Source organism: Apus apus, chromosome 1 (assembly GCF_020740795.1).
Source record: "Apus apus isolate bApuApu2 chromosome 1, bApuApu2.pri.cur, whole genome shotgun sequence".
In the NCBI taxonomy this organism is placed as follows: Eukaryota; Metazoa; Chordata; class Aves; order Apodiformes; family Apodidae; genus Apus; species Apus apus.
This window is the reverse complement of record NC_067282.1, coordinates 197,437,080-197,455,784: the sequence shown is the minus strand read 5'-3', so window position 1 is coordinate 197,455,784 and position 18,705 is coordinate 197,437,080. Positions and strand designations below refer to the sequence as shown.

Sequence of the window (18,705 nt, the reverse complement as noted above, 5' to 3'; positions counted from 1 at the left end):
TCCTCATCCTACTTAAGGATCAGAAGCAGAAGGTAGAGTTTTAGTCACACAAGGTCATCCCTAGTTTCCAGATTCTTAACGTCACAGCTATGCAGCCACTTGTTTTTAAATATGTTATTAAACCATTTTTTCCATGGTTTGCTTTTGATTTTTTATTACAACACAAATCTAAAGGTGCAAGGGTGTTGAGTGCTGGTGTCTTTCCAGGACTGCAGTCCCCTTTCCTCTCTGCTGTGTTGTCAGGGATTGATGGGGACTGGTCAGTTCACACTGAGCCCTGAGAAATGATAGATTTTACAGTAAAGGAGGAATTCGCCAGCATTTTGTAAAATCTGGGGCAAGGTTGGAAGTCTACAAGTGTGGCACTGAAAAAGGGAACTTTTTAAATGGGCTACTTGAAGAACTCTCCTAATTCATTCGCTTTGCCTGATTTGCAGCAACAATTGTACATTGGTTCCAGGGATGGATTGGTTCAGCTCTCTCTGCACAGATGTCACACGTATGGGAAGGCTTGTGCAGACTGCTGCCTTGCCAGAGATCCTTACTGTGCCTGGGATGGAAACTCATGTTCCAGATATGCCCCCACTTCTAAAAGGTAAGAAAAAAAATACAACTTGATGTAAAAGATCTTGCTGTTTCCAAGACTTTTAGAGGTTCCCAATCAGAATGTGTTGCCTTATTACTTAGCATGTCATTTGCCTTAAAATGTGATCATACTCTGGCCATGTTTCACATTTCTGCTCAAAGATCTGTGAAGACAAAATAACTTTGTTTCAGTGTGTGTGACTCAGCTACTGCAGCTAACATCATAAATCCATCACTTCTGTTTTTTATGCTGAATACTTTAAGGCATGAGATGCTCAGATGGAGGCCCAGGTTGTAGCTGACTGCCTGAGATGCAAGAGCCTCTCTTAAGCTTTTGTCTTTTGCACAGGGCACCATCACACTTATGAAAGTGGACTTTAACATAGTATCCCAGGAGTTTAGTATATTATGGTCAATAATAAAATACATCCAATTCCCTGATCTAAATGAACAATTTTCTTCTGTCTGATCCAGCAAACCCCGATAACCTGACTCAAAGCTTGTCACTCTCATCAATTGCATTTGTGGTCTAGCCATGAGAGGGAGACAGAGATTTAAGTACTGTGATTTGACTGCATCAGGAGAAGTTTTTTCCACAGTGAAAGAAGCTTCATCTGAACTTTCACCAGCTAGGACAGAAGCATGAATCTGCATGGAGCGAGAGCATGCTGCAGGCTCTGGCAGTGCAGTACCTAAGTTGCTGGATATGTCTCTTGGAGTTTCTGGTTGATTTAGATGGAGCTCTGAACTTGCTCGATGAGCCAGGGTCCTTCATAGCCTCTTCATTCCCCATGGGACAAAGCCTTCCTGACAGTAATTCTTGCAGTGAGAGCTGGAGGTTGCAATCCGAGCTCAGGCCCTGGAATGAGACTTTATACCTTAGTGGTTGCAGGGCTGGAACCCAAGCAATTACACAAACCATTGAAGTTAATGACTCATAGGTTGTCGTGTCATGGTGTCAAGGAACTTTATGTGTTTTCCCTGAAAGCCAAAGCAAACTAAATTCAGAGAAGCACAAATGAAAGGAGAAAAGCAACTGTTCAGGCTCACTGCAAAGTTAGTGACACATGAGGCTTGCTGAAGTCTGAGGTGGGCTGGGACACGGAGATTGATGGTACATGCTTTCTAACAGATGTGCAGTTTGATGGGAAGGCCAGAAGTCTTTGTCTCAAAAACAAGGCGTGGGTGCCTGGCCTTGGGAATCCTCCAGTAGATCAGTTACTTGAATATTTTTCTTCTGTGTAGCAGCCTGACTTCCAGCATGTCTACAGCTTTTACCACAGTGGACAGCTTGGCCTTGGGAGTCCACTCTCCTGCTGAGGCATTGGTCTTCAAGCAGGACGTCCCTCTCCTGTTATCTCCAGTGTGGCTGTGAGAGAGGAACCAGTTCCCCTTTGAGTCTCCAATTTTGCTACTAAAATATTAAAACACATTTTATTTTATTTTTATTTTTTGGTAGCTCCTGGAAGATAAATGTAATCATCCGTGGAGGAAGAGTTTGTTTTTTTCAAAACTATTTATTTAATTAATTATTGCTGTTACCCTAAAATCACACTAAATCACACGGAGTTTAAGTAACACACCCAGAGATTAACAGGCAAGTTAGTTGTGGAAAGGAGCAGATCATCTCAGGCCAGTCATTTTTCCTGTTCATAAAGATGAAAGATAATCAGATTTGTCAATTGTTTGTTACCAAACTAAAACATATGCTTTTCTCTCTTCATGTTCATGATGGATTTAATAGTCAGTATTACCTTGGGCTGATCCTGAGCTCAGTTTTGAATATCACCTGTTACACCTCAGATATTTTTCCATGACATACAACATTAAGGATGTTTTTAGGTATTTCCACGATGGTCCCTCTCACCAGGACACCCATGCCCTTTGCTCCTAAAGCAAGTTTAGATGCTCTTTCTGTCGCTGTATTTCACACTCTTTATGCTAGGCAGATTTTTTGCTCTTGCTTTTTCTCTTTCCCCTCCCAGTGGTTTTACCAAATCACAGGCCCTCCTCTTGATGTCAATTGTACAAATCTCTCTAGGCCGCATGCTGCTTTGAGGGTGAGGCTGGTTTTAGTTAAGACCATAATTGTCAGCAGTAGGGTGGGAGCAATGCAAGTCCACATCTGCTGAGCTCCTCAGTATTTTGTTGTTGAATTCCAGCAATTATGCTTGAAGTGTTACAAGTTTGCATGCTCTTCCCATAGGCGAGCCAGGAGGCAAGATGTCAAATATGGAGACCCTGTTGCACAATGCTGGGATGTGGAAGACAGTGAGTATTTTGCACCTTTCTTGCTCTTTAGTCACTTTGACAACAGGGTTTGTTGTAAAGATCTCTGTCTGTCTGCAAAATCCCGAGTCTTACCGAGCAGTTAAGGCTGTTAAGGCAGTTGCCTTTCCCACACTCCATACACATTACTCCTCCAGCTGTTTAATTTGGTAAGCTGGGGCTGATAAGGGGCAGCCAGCATAGGAGAGCACCCTGACATCCCTGACAGGCCAACCTACCCAGCACTCACCCCAGAGAAGAAAGATGTGCCTGTGATGTAAAAACATTACACACATCCCTACAAGTAGCTACCAGGACCTCTGCTCATCCAGAAACAGGGGAGATAATCCTATGAGGAAACCCACAGGGATGAATGGGGAACACGCCATCTTCTCCCCTTCTGCCGCGTACACTTGACACCAGTCCCAAAGCCCAGCTCCCGCTGCCAAACAAGCCCCTTCTCCTCCCCGCAGCTACTTTAATACTCCTGCTATTAACAAAAGCCAATTCCTCTCTCGATGTCAGCTCCCCCCTCTCTTTCCCACACCCTCTTTTCAGATGCCAAAGGGTCTGGCTTGCTCCTTTTGACAACAGCAGCACTTCTCTTACAGCGAGCACTGTCAGTATGAAATCCTGTGGTTGAGTGGCAATCTCTGCAGCAGCGTAAAATAAATGAAAAGCATTCAAAACCAAGCTGGGGTTTGTCTGGAGCTCTTCTAGCCACTTATTAAAGTGAGCGACCCAGTCAAAACAGTATTGATTGTATCTCTGCACTGAACATTTGATTTTGGACGAGCCATCACGTTCCATTGATCTCTGGTTATTTTCATGCCGCTGTGGTGCTGGATGCCTGCCGCAGATCCCGGCATGAGTCACTGCAGAAATCAGAGCTGTTTGCCACAGGATCAAAGACTGAAGTCTGTTGCACAGTATAGAGGGCTCTGACGGTACATGTGTGCTTGCAGACGTTGTTAAAAAGTCAGGGTAAAATCACATTCCCATTAAAGTCAATGACAAAACTCCTGTTCATTCCCAAGGGCCAGAATTTCCCCACTTGCTGCTTACCATGACTCTCCAAATAGTGGTATCTGAGATCGTGCCAAGTTCAGACTTACAGAAACCCTAACAGAAAGGCTGACTGTGTCACATTTTCTTGGAATGATAAAGAGATACTGGAAGAGTTGGCCTAACTAGACAAGGGTAAAACGACTTAGCACAGAAATTGGTATTAATCCTATGCCCTAATGTAGCACCACCAATAGAAATTTTATCCAGCTGGGGATGGCCCCTGTGTGCCATTAAACCATGAAGCTGACCTGCCCAGCTCCAGGCTTTTGGTTTATTTATGCCATTTGCCATAATTAATAATATTACTGCCCCAAAACCTATATAAATTCAGTGCTCCACTGTGTGAGATTCCCTCCCAGAGACTTCATTGGCTGCATGAAGTAGTTTGGCTCTACTGAAATCTCAGTGGCACAGTGAAATAAAAGTATTTAATGTGGAGAGCTAGAATTTCTATAGATCTCATATAGGTACTTATTATATTGAAAAAAAAAAAAAACAATTCAAAATTGTATTCATTTTTTTCTTGAGCTAAGTTTTTTTTAGGAGACACCACTGCTTTCATCTTCTTTCCTGTTACGGGCAGGGTGTAAGAAACAGCTTGAGTCTGCTTATAAAGTAGATAATACACAAACGAAACAGACTGGGAAGGGAGATGGAGATGCAGAGATTAGAAGTTATTTGCTCAGGTTTACAAAAGGCCCATAAAGGAACCCAGATCTGCTCATGGCTCCTTCACCTTCCTCACCTTGAGTACTGTGTACAGTTCTGGGCCCCTCACTTCAAGAAGGATATTGAGGTGCTGGAGCAGGTCCAGAGGAAAGCAACAAGACTGGTGAAAGGACTAGAGGGAAAGTCATATAGGGATAGGCTGAGGGAGCTGGGGTTGTTTAGCCTGGAGAAGAGGAGACTCAGGGAGGACCTTATCACTCTCTACAACTACCTGAAGGGAGGTTGCAGTCAGGTGGGGGCTGGGCTGTTTTTCCAGGCAACTAGCAACAAGACAAGAAGGCATGGCCTCAAGCTGCTTCAGGGGAGGTTTAGGCTGGATATTAGGAAGTGCTTCCTCATGGAGAGGGTGATGAGACCTTGGAATAGACTTCCCAGGGAAGTGGTGGAGGCACCGTCCGTGGATGTGTTCAAGGAAAGGCTGAATGTGGCACTTAGTGCCATGGTGTAGCCAGTGTGGTGGTGTTAGGTCATAGGCTGGACTTGATGATCTTAAAGGTCTTTTCCAGCCTTGGTGATTCTGTGATTCAGTTTTTGGCCTGAAACATACTACAAGGCATTTCAAGTTATACTTAAGGAAGGTAAACCAGAGTGTACTTTAGCCCTGTGACTCCTTTAAAGTGTTGGGGATGAAAAAAACAGACTCTACAGTCTACCTTTAGCAGCTTTAGCTCAGGTTTAGTAGTTATGTTACTTAAAGGAAAAATACAGGTCAGATTTTAAATTCCTCAATGGTGAAAGCCTCAACTTTAAAATGGAGCAAGCTTGTGATATAGGTTTTATTGGCCTCCTTAAAAAACAGTTGCACTGAAGGAAGGTTAGCAGCCGCCTCTAAATCCTCATAGTTATAGTTTAAGCTAAAAGTTAAGTTTCCTTTTGCTTTTTTATAATTCACTCACTCTTACAGCATCTGTTCTGAATCAGGCTATTTTCCCATTGCTTTAAAAACCAGGTCGGGGTTAATCTCCTGTACCATGTTTGCTTTCCAGGCATTAGTCATGAAACTGCTGATGAAAAGGTGATTTTTGGCATTGAATTTAATTCAACTTTTCTGGAATGTATTCCTAAGTCCCAGCAAGCCTCTATTAGGTGGTATATTCAGCGCTCTGGAGAAGAACATCGAGAAGAGGTAAGTTATAGTCATCATGGCAAGTTTCCTCTGTAGAGAATTCAGCTGAGCATTGGAAGTCAGGAGTTATTGGGATTAGCCAATGTTTTACTTTTCCTTGCCTCACCTTAGGTATCACATAGCATTCTGCTATCACCATTTGGGGCATGCAGTGGGGAAGAGAAAAGCCATTTGCACTGTGTCATAAGCCGATTTAGATATTTATTTTGACTAACATACTCATTCTATTAAGAAAAAAACACAAAACAACAGAGGAAAAGAGATACTAGGTTTTAAACAGAGGTAAAAAAAAAATCAAAGTACTGAAAAAAAAAAAGCCCTTTTGTCTAGTAATCAATACAATTACTTTTGTAGGTAGAGGTATGTTCAAACTCCTTTGTTTTAATGAAATCTCCTCTCCATGTAGTGTCTGATTGCATTCTCTTACCATGTTAAGCAGCATAGCTAAGAATTGCACATGTGGCTTGCTGCTTCTCTCCATCTCTCCCCAGAGAAAGAATGATCTGGGCAGTAAAAAGCTTTTTATTTGCTTTTTCTCTTGTTTGTGGAGTCTGAGAGTTTTTCTTAAATGGCACTCTGTGCTGATGCAGACATGTCAGGTTAAAGAATTGCACCTTGCATTTGGAGTAGAAAGCAGTGAGACTCCCTTAATTCCTGCAGGAGTAAGGTTTGAGGTCCTCCCTGGTGGAGAAGCCCGGGAGAACCCTCCAGTCCCCACATACCCCCTGCACAATTTCCTGATGATTCCCCTCTAAAGTACTGACAAAAGGGCCTTCTGATGTACCCAAAAGGTCAACCTGCTGGGACTGATTTCAACTGGGTTTGAGTGAATTTCAAACCTCAGGAGTTTTCATAGCCTTTCTCTTACATGAGTGATTTTGTGTCTGAGGCCAAGTCCTGCTGTGATGGCAACCATGGCAACATGGAAGGAGAAGGGAAAAGAAATGCCCTTTGAAATGATCTGGTCCCATGTGCTACATTTGCTTTTTTGTTAAGCATTCAGCCAAGACAAAAATCAGTTTAAATGACAGGAACTATCAAACACCCAACCCATCTTCCATTCTCAATGATAGTTCATCCTATGATACTTTCTGAATGCAGTGTGCTAATACTTTCTAAAGGTTAGGGAGAAGTAGGCCAGGGCAGGTGCCTATGAGAGGAGCACCTCAGGGTGAGATGTGACTCATGGCAGTAGTCCCAAACTTGCAATCCAAGTTATGTCTTGGCCAAGAAAGCCAGAGTAAGGGGATACAAAGCACTTCTGATTTTCTACCAGATAAGATAGAAAAACCCTGCAAGGCTGTATGTTGACTATGACACTGCAGTACCTTCTCTTACTCACACTTTAGACTGGAAAAGATTCTTCCCTCTGCTGAGAATAAAATCTTCAATAATTTATAGACACAGTGATTCGCACAACATGCACTAAAACAAAAAGAAAAATTGCTGGTTTGAAATACCACATCTAACCTACATTATAGTCCATACTTGGAAAAAAAATGTGATCTTCTGATCATCTGGCCAAGCACACTCACAACCACAGGTGTTTGAAGTGAAAACCCAGCTAGAAATGTATCATCCTTTAAAGACCTATGGGCATTCATTGTTTGTGCTTTAATTGATTTACCTTTAACTGTCCTCTATAGAAGACTCTGTGCTCTACTTTCCTAAGGCAGCAGTTTGTAAATGCAGTTACATGTTTGATGAGGAAAACAAGTAAAATGCTTGCTTAATTCTGACCATGTGTTTAAGACTCATTTTTAAGTATATTTAAGTAGATAGTTTACAGGTTTTTGTTTTGGAAAGGTGTTTTTTGTGTCTTTTGTTGTTGTTGTTGTTTTCTTTATTCTGAACTGGAAGTTAAGTTTTGAGGAGTCTCAAATCTTTTTTTAAGCTCCCTGTGAAGAATATAATATTTCTGTATCATAACAAGTCACACTTTCAAGATCTGAAAGCTTGTTTTGAAGGGCTGCTTTTGAGTTTTATCTGTGTCAATTTAGGGAAAAAAAACACAATCACTTGATTTTCTCATAAATCACGGGTTCAGATAGGTCTCTGAAGGTCAGGAAGCCTACTTCAAGCTATCTTTCTTATTTAATTGTAGAGCAAACTGCAGGTCAAACCAAATTTCGAACAAAGTTAAGGCAGCCTAACCTATACAGCACAGGCTAAGTTAAGGATATAGGGTTTTTTTGCCATGCTTTATATTTTCAGAAGGTTTGTTGTGGAGTGACCTGGCTCCTGCTACTTGTTCTGGGTCAAATTCCAGTTACCCAGGCATGGTGATGTCCAGTACTGCAGGACTGGCTGCCTGAAGTGCCAGGGACCTGCAGGTTGAGAGGGAGCAAAGGAATGTCTGCATATGTGTGATGGCATTTGGAGCTCCAGCGAGCACACAGCATACATCTTTGCACATTAGCAGCCTCCCACAGCAATGTTTGCTGGGCTTGTTCTGTGTAAACAGTCTGACATCTGTTTGTATGAGGAATGTAAAGCTTTGCTAAAAGGCTAGATTAACCTTTGAGGCAAATTTTGAAGAAAATTTGAAGGAGAAATCTGCAGACAGATTTTCTACATTATGAATGCTAACAGTAGGCAAATAGCTTTTTACCACATAGTGTCCCTAAAGCCACAACAGTGTTTCTGCTATCTAGCTTTGATAAAATAGAAGTTGGAGCACTACAGCAATACCTTCGGGTGGCTTAGTTAGTTTATTTGTGTATGTGTGTATATATATATTTGCAGGCTTTGAAGAAACCAGCCTGTATAAATGCATACACGCATATTGATGATTACAGGATCAGATCACTTAAAGACAGATTGTAGCTATTTGTTTTATTTTATTCCTTATAGTAACAGAATTTCTAGTATTTTGACCCAAGTTAGTTCCAGAGTCTTAAGAACTTTAATAACTTCTAAGCAAACTCAGTTTGCAGGTCTCAAATTATCAGATTAGGAGATATCATTTCTTAGAAGAAAAAAAAAAAAAAAAAAGATAAAAGTTTTGGGGTTTTGCTTTTTTTTTTTTAAGATAAAGATATTAATCTAGAAATGCCACATTTTCAGATCCACGACTCTAAAGTTTAATTCCTAATTTCATATATGGTTGCCTAAATAAATGACTGGGTCTGTAGAGATGCTGAATGATCACTCCTCCTGTTAGATAGAATAAGGGTATTTGCAGGTTAAAATGTTAATCCCTTGTTAATTTGGGGATCTAGAAATTGAGATGTTCAGGTTTTCTAATTTGACTTATCAGTGAAAATTAATTCATTGGTATTAGAGCCTAATTGGAAGCCTTCCTAGAAAATCCAAAGATAGCAGAGTAATTGACTTTCTTTTCAAAGTACTTCAATTTGACAAAAATACCATATGTGGCAGAAACAGCATGGTCATATTTAATGTGTAGCTTGATCTTGACTTTTCCCATTACACTTGTATTTTCTGCTCTCTCTCTCTCCTTTCTTGCAGCAGATTTATCAAATAACACTGTACATTACTTTAGTGCATGTCTTGGTGGTGTAACTTATTGTGATGACGATACCATGCTTTGCAAATGCTTCCATGCACCTGGAACTTGGGTTATGGACTTTTAGTTCCAGGGCTGGAACTGTAATGTCTCAGCAAGTCTTTAAACCTGGCTTTACAAATAGATGGTTATGCAGTGTCCTGGACAGGCACTGCAGCTTCCTGAGGGAAGGAAGAGGGCAAAATCCAGACTAGATGGGAAGCATTTGGCCCAGCAGGATGTCTGCGACATTTCACCCTTAGGGTCATGGTTCAGAATGTGACTTCCAGGCAGAGCGACCTGTGGGGAGGGACAGGATCTCCTGTGGTAGAGGTGCTGTCACCAGGTCATTTTGCTGCCAGTGGGAGTACATTTCCCTGTAGTCTGAGGCCATTTTAAGGTCAGGAGTCAAATATCTAGTGCTTCTGTGTTTAGTGTTGCTCACGCAATTGATCACGTTTGTTCCTGTGTGCAGGGGCTTAGTCACTGAGAGGAGGGAGAGCATTTCAGTGGCTGGAGTTCAGAAAAAGTAGGGACGTCATCTGTTCATAATGTCTTAACCTGCTGAAGTTTTCCAAAGCTTAAAACAGCATTTCTTTATTTATTCCTCAGAAAAATTCCTGTGTGTTATGTGTATAATTGGTGTCAGGACTGTAAAAAGCAAATGAGTGGCTCCCTACAAAGCCATTAGTTTTGGTGCCCCATGGCTCTGAAAAACATTAACCCCCCCTGCTTTAGGCTGCCCTTCACCCTACATCTCCTGCAGCTCCAGGTCTGCCAAGCTGCCACCTCCCCTTGCAGGGGACAGAACAAACCATATGGTCTGAAGTGACAGAAAAAGTGCAGATCACTTTTAACTCTCTCCTTCCTACTCTATACATAAGTGGAAGTGAAAATAAATCCACCAAAAGGCAGGAGTTTATGCCAGTTCCTCCTTCAGCAGTTCTCACCGTTTCTGTATTCCTGCCCCACAGCCTGGGCTGTGCTGTTTCCAATGGATCCTGCTTAACAAGCAATTGATGGTTTGGTAGGTACACGAGTGTGACACACTCTTGGACAGGACCTCTCACTAGTTACTAGAGTGTGACCTGCCTCCCCATCAGAGCAAAGAGATGTTACTTCTATTCCACATTGTAGCCAGACTGAGAAGACATTTTTCAGTCTATCCAAGATACAGCTGGAAATTTTTGTGTCACGATGGTGGTTTTCATTGTTACAAACACCTGGTCAGCAGCACAGAGTTAGTCACAGAGTTAGTGCCAGCCCTAAAATCCAAGAGTTGGATGCGACCTGAGTAAGGAGAGGACATACGCCAAGGTCTGAGTTTCTAGTAGTACCTTCTGTTAGAGGAGTGTAGATCAGTATTTGAATACTTAGGTCAACGAGAAAGAGATCAAGAGGGGCAAAAGTAAGAACACGTTCATTCTGCAGCCTGGGGACTACCTACAGCTCTGATGCTTTCACTCTTTTATTTTATAACTTATTGATTGTTTTGGGGTTTTTTGGGGTTTTTGTTTTTTTTTTTATTTTCCCTAGTATCTTGAGATTCTGAAGTAAGACTCATATTTTAGACAGTTTCCCAGGTAAAAAAAAAAAAAAAAAAAAGAAAAAAAAGTAACTCTGAACTGAGATACAGCAAGTGACACCTGCTTTGATTTGGAAATACTGGGAGTGAGGGGTGTAGGAGTTTAAAATTTAGTCTCAGAATAAGAAATTAGCTTCACCTTGAAAATAATACAAACCACGACTCCCCATAATGTCATTGTACCAGCAACACAATCTTCATTTTTCCTGTGGCTTCTTCGTAAGTCAAAAAAAAAAAAAAAAAAGGTGTTAAAAAAAGGAAAAATAAAAGAAGAGATAAATCTACAGCTGTGTTGGAGTTAAATGATTATTTTCCCAGAGCAAGAGAAATAAAGTCATGCGTAACAATAGTGCAAAAAAATAAAACAACCCAGTGACCTTTATTTCCAGTCAAATTATGAGGATGAAGAAGAAAACAATAGAAAAACAGATGAATGTGAATTCTCAGCAAATGTTCCTCATTTTCTTTTCTCCTCCTCTCAATTTGTTCAGGAGTTGCAGCTAACCCATGATTAGTCCAGCTTTACCTCTAACATTTTTTCACATGTTGATTAATGAGGGAAGGCAGGCTTTGAAGCCACTTTCTTCTCCCAGACAGGTGCAGTGTTTTAACTGTGAAAGAGTTGACATGTGAATTATTTGTAAAGAGGGAGCTATCTAAACACATCATTAGCAAAGGACAAAAGGCATTGGTGCCACAGCACTTTCAAACCTTTGGTTGTTTTCCAACTTACTGATTGTTTTAAGATTTGCCATCATTATTGGCAATGCCTGTTTTTCCTCCGTTGTTATATTCAGGTTGTGAAATGAAGTGATTGATTTGCATGGAAATCTTTTCCCTTTGTCAAATATTACCAGTATCTATGGCATCTGTCATAATTTAGGTAATGTAATTTTAGGCAAACTTACATGCTTACCATGAAGGATGAAAAGTGCAATTTTTTGATAAAATATTTGCAAAAATCTGTTTCCTCTCCACTAAGTAACTGAAGTTAATTAAAATCAATTGGTTCATTTTTGTGGTTTATAATTTGTTTGCTATTGAACAAAACTGTGTCTCTCATGTTTAAGTTTTACCGTATGCTCAGATTTAAGCACATAACAGCAAGCTTTTATGAATTAAAGCCTTTATGCTTCTGAATTGTTAAACCTTATTTACAAATATTTTAGGGGAGTTATTGATTATGACATGAGTTGCCCAAAACAAAGTTATGCCTTTTATCTAACTAGTCGTTTCACTCTCCTCAAAATTTAATAAAATATGTTTTACATCTATAGGTCAGGAACCAAAGAGCACATTAGGCATTCAAGTGAAAGGTTAAAGATCTACTACCAAGTAATGAAATGCCAGGTGTTTATGAAACTCCAGAGCCCTGTGGGGGGAAAAGTAGAGAAGAAAGACAGGAAGAGTTCTGAACCTATGGGTAAAACAACATAAACAGGATACCAAAAAGAGAAGTGAGGGGGAAAACAGTAATGAAGTGTTGCTCAATACGTGTGAAATCAGAGCCACAATTTCATTGTGCCAGAGGATAAGAAAGGAATGAACAATGAAGGCACAGAGAAGGAAGAGGTGGCAGTCACTGTGAATCAATATCCAAGGCTGACACAGGACATTCTGTAAGAACACTGCATCATTAAAAATAGAAGTTGTGATGGGCTGGGATTAAGGGACACAACCAATTTAGACTGTTAGCTTTCTCTGCAGTAGTTGGGGGAGCAACTCAGTTAACGCATTTATGACTAGAAAGTGATGGCTGCTGCACAAATGGTAAATAGTTCTGAGTAGCAGGGTGCTGGACTTGGGGGTCCAGTGATCTTTTCAAGTCTAGATCTGCCATTATTCTGCCTTCCTTTCACTGAAAATAGGCGAAGCACCAGTGAAGGCTCTTTGGACTGGCGCCCAGCCAGCTGAACCAGCCAGCTGGAGATCGTCCAAGTGTAGGAGGTACACAGCTGTCAAGACGCTCTAGACTACAATACTGGCAGAGCCACCAATAGGCAGATGCTACTGCTGCAATTGCATCAAGCCCTGAGCTCAAAGAGATCCATCCTGTTTTCACTCAGGCAATGTGGGAACTTGGTCTTTCTACAGTGCCTTATGAAACCCAAATGTCTGGAAATTAGCTGCTTCTTCCCATCATTTTCCCTAAATTACTCAAACTTGGTCTTCGTGTTGACATGAAGCTTGGGCAAAGAAAGACAGGCTTGCTTGTAGTATTGCAACAGCCAAGCTTCCCAGCACCGCCACCTGGCCCCTGCTTCTGCTTCTCTCTGTGGAGTACAGCACAAGGAAACACCTGCCCTAGATATCCTCCAGCCTACAGCTACTTATTTGTGGGTTCATTTATACATTTTATGCTCCTGTTTTTACTGTAAGAAAGGTACATTTACTTGGAATGAAGTGTCACTAGCTGATAAAATTGAAGACTACTGTCCTATGCTGTAGGTTATGGAGGTGGAAAAAGGGTCTTTTCTAGTCTGTCTCCCTGTTGTCTTCTGTGTATGTGCTTGTGGTTTGACCATGACTATTCGGGTTTAAACTCAGTGCAGTAAATCAAAAGTAGCTTGTGCTCATGTAGCACCTGTTGTTAGGACAATTGATTTTCCAGGAATTTCCTGAAATTAGTGTGATTTCACCCTGCTGGTGCCAAGTAGGCATGCTTATATAGAGTTTACTAACGAGGAAACTAAAGCTCAGGGTTGATCCAACACCATCAGCTGGTGGCAGGAGCCAAAAAATACTTAGCCACAGAACTAGGCAGCTAGAGCTGTGTTCTGACCAGGTTTTTTTAGCATTTGATTTCTTGTCTTTGCTGTAGTCCTATCAATAGTAGTACACAGGCCTATATCCATCCATCCACATATCTATCCATCTACCTATGTACCTACTTAACTGCCCACCTACCTATCTAATCTGTGTTACCAAGACTGTTACAGCTGATATAAGAGGAAGTCAGTCTCCCTCCCTATGTGTAGGGGTTATCTCCAAATGGCCTTTCAAATTATTTAACCTTTCCGAAGTCATTATCATAGAAACATAGAAAATCGTAAAGCAAAAAGCCCTGGGAGGTCATGTCATCCATCTCTTTACTTCAATAGAACCTATTATGATAAAGTACGAGTGAGTTAGAATCATAACAGATGGAGGATCATATGTATGTATACATTTTTTCCCATGGAGTAGAAGAAGGAATCGTGTGCAGATTTTTTTACATAAAGAAACAGTGTGTAGCTTACCCACTGTGAATAAATCTAATTTAGTCATCTTTATGCCTCCCTGATCTTCATCCTCTGAAGTTTGCTGGAGGGTTAGATGTGCACTCCGGGAAATTTTCCAGATTCTGTGTTGTTTCTCTCTGCCCCCACTCCCCCCTTTTTAAATCCACTAGTCAGCCTTCTGCTAAAGTTTCTCTCTGACAGTGCCACCAGCAGTGCTGAGGCTGTGCTCAAGGCTTCGGCTTGGCTGCTGGCTGAGCAAGCAGCCCTCTTGGTCCTTCAGTGCCGTTGTGTGCAGCAGCCTCTGCGTGGCAGCAGAACCTAGCGTGCCTGGGAGGTGGCAGCTGTGTGCTAGACCAGGATCATTTTCAAAGGAAATGCTGGTGTTGGACACTGACAGTTAGGGCTCTGCTTTCTACCTCCACCTCTGCTGCTAATCTTTATATGGTCTTTGGCAAAACACTTACATACCTTCTATGTTCCCCAGCTGCAAAAGTACTTAGGTGCCCGGTGCCCCCATCTGTATTTTTTGGGGGTACGTTTTTTTTGGTTTTGTTGTTGTTGTTGTGTGGGGTTTTTTTGGTGTTTGTTTTTTTTTTAATTTAGGTAATTTTGGAAATAATTTTTAGATCACCATATATGTAACTTACCTGACAGTGCTGTTACTCGAAGATGTACCTTATTTTTAACATCTGAGAAAGTGCTGTATTTTTTGAAATATTTCCATTTGTAAATGAAACCACAGTTCCACAGTGACAGACTTCAGCTCTCACTTGCTCATTCTTTTCTTTACTTCTTTTTTCCTTTTTTTTTTTTTTTTTTTCAACTTTTAAGTGCTTCTTCACAGATCTTAACAATAAAAGAATTGTACTTAGTTGTATTTGTCTAACCTTACTGGGTGCTTTTAATCACTTTTAATCAATGAGTCAAAGCCAGGGTCAACTTCCTAAAGGTCTTTTCCAACCTAATAATTCTATGATTCTATGATTCCTTTTGTAAAACCCAGTTGAAGAATATCAGAATCACAGCACTTCACTTAAAAAATCAGTAGTAGTATTTATTTTCAGTGTAATAGAGCCTCAGTGCTCCAGATGTGTATGAGCACCCTGGTCTACAGATACCTCAAAAAGAGCAGTTAAAAAATAAATGGGTTTTGTGGCACTAAATAGCTACCCTTCCTTGGAGAATGTAGTCCAACTTATTGTGTTGTGGTGTGATGTACAGCATGTATGTGTTACTACTGAAATGTTATTGATACAACTGCTATAGTTAGGGTCAGAACTCAGACATTGGAGGGATCTCCTGGTGTCCATCTGAGCTGCACATGCCCTGCTGTGTGCTGGCACCCAAGGGACTGAGCATGCCAGGTGCCAGCTGAGCCTTTCTTCACCTCAGGATAGCACTGACAAGCATTCTGGTTTTGCCAGTGAATCTCATGTATATCGTTTTTTGTCCAACCCCACAGCTGAAGGCTGATGAACGGATCATCAAAACAGAGCATGGGCTGCTGATCCGCAGCTTGCAAAGAAAGGATGCAGGAGCCTATTTCTGCAAAGCCCAGGAGCACACCTTTGTCCACACCATTGTGAAGCTGAATTTAAACGTCATTGAGAACGGGCAAATGGAAAGCACTCAGAAAACTGAGGACGAGGAAGGCCGGGTGAGGGATTTGCTGACAGAGTCCCGGCTGAGGTACAAGGACTACATCCAGCTCGTCAGCAGCCCCAGCTTTAGCCTGGATGAGTACTGTGAACAGATGTGGCACCGGGAGAAACGGCGGCAGCGGAACAAAGGTGGTGCCAAATGGAAGCATGTGCAGGAGATGAAAAAAAAGCGAAACCGAAGGCACCATGAGCCAGCCAGGCCACCTTCTACATAGTTTGTAAATGCTATTTAAAGAAAGGACATTTTCCATGAAAAAAATACTGTGTTCTGGTTTTGTGCATCTTGCCTATGGATTAGTACTGCTTCTTATTGAAATCAGATAACTCACCATCACTATTAATCTGTGTGAGACTGTACAATGGGATTCAATACCAAATGAGATGTTCCTTATTGGAGTACCACACACCAGGCAATAATTTCAAATGTAATTTCAAATGCATTCATTAAAAAGAAGCGATGTACACTTCTAGCTAATTTCTGGGTAGCCTGAGGCTACGTGAGCTGTGTTCTGTACTTGCTGCATAATTTTCACCTAGGATTTAGCGTCCATGTTCCCATGTTAATATTTGCTGCCACATTCCACCCCAGAGATGGCTACATTTCAGGGGAGGGCAGATGTATTTCTAGTTCTTTGGCATCTTTCTCAATAAGAGGCATGGTAGAAATGTGTGACAGATCTGCAAAAATACCTGCTAATTTATCCGTTGGGCCAGTATACAAGCACATGGGTGGTTTTGCCAGCATGGAGAGGCTCAGCAAAAAATCAAATTAAGTATTGGCTTAGGGACAACATTCATTCTCTACACAAAAAAAAAAAAAATTAAAAATAAATTAACAAACAATAGGATTCCTGCCTGCACCTCTCCTATCTCTCTAAAGGTTTGATTCTGACTGTTTCTGGCCCGTTGCTAGCTGTGATTTATGCAGAGGAAAAGAAAAATAAAAGACAACAAAGCTAAAATGAAAGACGATGAGGGAAAATATTTAGTGGTTGAGACCAATGCTCTTGACACAGAGCTGACATTCCTCAGATGTGTGTATTCTTTGGGATTTTCTCCCAAAGGTCTTATGTATTTTTAAGTTGAAAATTTGCATTGTTGGAATTAATACTTTTATTATAAATAAATAAAACAAAAGATGTCCATGTGTAAATAAAGTCTGTAAGGTAGAAAGTTGCTATATACCATAGTTTCATTTGTAAAGTATTCCTTGGTTCATGTTTTGGTTTTAATAGTGTAAATCTTTCCATATAAGCAAGAAACACTGGCTTCATTTTTGTCTATTTTGCATCAATGTGATTTAATTGAAATTATGCCTGATATGCAGCAACAAACACAAGCTCAAAATCAGTCCTACTGTCTCTTCTCATGAGTCACAACCCCCCTTTCCTCTCCTCCATCTAACCTCCTTCCGCTTTGCCTTTCACGCCTTTTTGAGTGTGAAATGACAAATTAGCCACCTCCTCACATGGAAGAGAGCTTTGATGGATACCAAAATGACAGACTTTACTTGTTTCTCATGCATTCTACAGATCTTGAGAGCAATGTCTGTGGGAAACCCATGTAATTGGTGTGCACCTCATTAAGGAACCAAAAATGTTGGCTCTGAAAGTTGTAGATTCACCCTTGCCCGTGCTGGTGTTTGTGTGCGCATTCAGTCCCTGATCAAGAATTGTGGAGATCTAATTTGCATCATTGTTCATTTCCTCTCTGTTGAAAGTTTGATATGGCAAAGTCTTTGTCAGATTTCAGAAAGGAATTTCAGCTTACCCACATTTCTTGTAAAACCTGAAAGCTGAGTTTGCATGTGTTATATAAAAGCCAGCAATACCATATGTCATTAATTTTAGATGCTTTTTTAATAGGAGATGTATAAGGTAATTAGGAGATATTAGATAGCATGTGTATAATGCTTTGATAGTGTAAAGCACTGAGTGCTAAATATTATAAAATATGTCTGCAGGGAGGAGGGAATTTCTCAGCACAGGACCTTTAATCAGCAGAGAGACTGATGCTAAAGATACTAACCAGTCATACAGTACTTTGAGAACATGCAGAGGACATTTAGGCGCTTTTGCTGCAAAATAACATAGGCCAAGCATTTCACAAGAGGGTACTTTGATTTTAAGGCTAATTAAGAGTACTTAAACAATGTATGGGGAAGTTAAACTACTACATTTAAAGCACCCTAAGACAGGGATACTCAATACTCCTGGCTGGAAGGTTATGCTGTCACCATATAGAATCTGCCCAATTACTCCTTATTAGGTTTTTATAAGTCCACCAAGTCCCATTTCTCTGATTTGGACATTAAGTAAATGAGTGGAACCACGCCAAGGCTGTGGGATGACAGGTGGTCCATAATTGTATGCACTGACTAAGGGCCTTCTCCTCTGCCCATGGTGATGCAGTATTTCAATTATCCCATTTCAGACAACTCTCATCACGTTTGCCTACTTCATAAACAGGCAGATCAATTCCTTCTTCCATATTTTTTTCTCCTCCATGAAAACTATATCATCTGATTGATGTTTAGATATGATTGGAGGTATATATTCTACAAATTAACTTACCCACTGGCTTTAGTAGAAGTCTGGGATGACTAAGGGTCTCAGTGCTGGGAGCATTAGATTTAAATGGTTTAATTAAAATGTTATTACTCTTAAAACCAACTTTCATTTCTTTTTATTCAAATGTTGTTGCAATGAGATTCTTCTTAAAGAAATTACCTCATCGGTCTGGAGGACAGTGGTAGTGTAAAACCCCAAGCGAGATATAAGGTCTCTTCTGTCATGGGAAATAAATTTGTATCCTCCAAACCAGTGTGCTATGTGGGGTTCATGCTACCCCAGGGAGCATATTCAGTACTATGGGACAGAAAAAGGTCTGTGTTTTGATACATGGGATAAGATGCACACTATAGCTGGCAGGGTTAGCACAGCTTCTCATGCACA

At 40.9% G+C, this 18,705-nt stretch overlaps 1 protein-coding gene across 3 annotated transcripts in view; it reads left to right on the top strand.

Annotated features, from left to right (window-relative positions):
• Window positions 1-18,419, top strand: part of SEMA3D (semaphorin 3D) — a 144,902-nt gene extending 126,483 nt beyond the window's left edge. For all 3 annotated transcript variants that reach the window (XM_051640420.1, XM_051640400.1, XM_051640410.1), the window contains 4 exons: window positions 438-595; window positions 2,792-2,856; window positions 5,637-5,776; window positions 15,553-18,419. In XM_051640420.1, the coding sequence (XP_051496380.1) occupies window positions 438-595; window positions 2,792-2,856; window positions 5,637-5,776; window positions 15,553-15,966 (777 nt within the window). In that variant the 3' untranslated portion in view covers window positions 15,967-18,419. The remainder of the gene's footprint in view (window positions 1-437; window positions 596-2,791; window positions 2,857-5,636; window positions 5,777-15,552) is intronic.
• The last annotated feature ends 286 nt before the right edge of the window (window positions 18,420-18,705 follow it).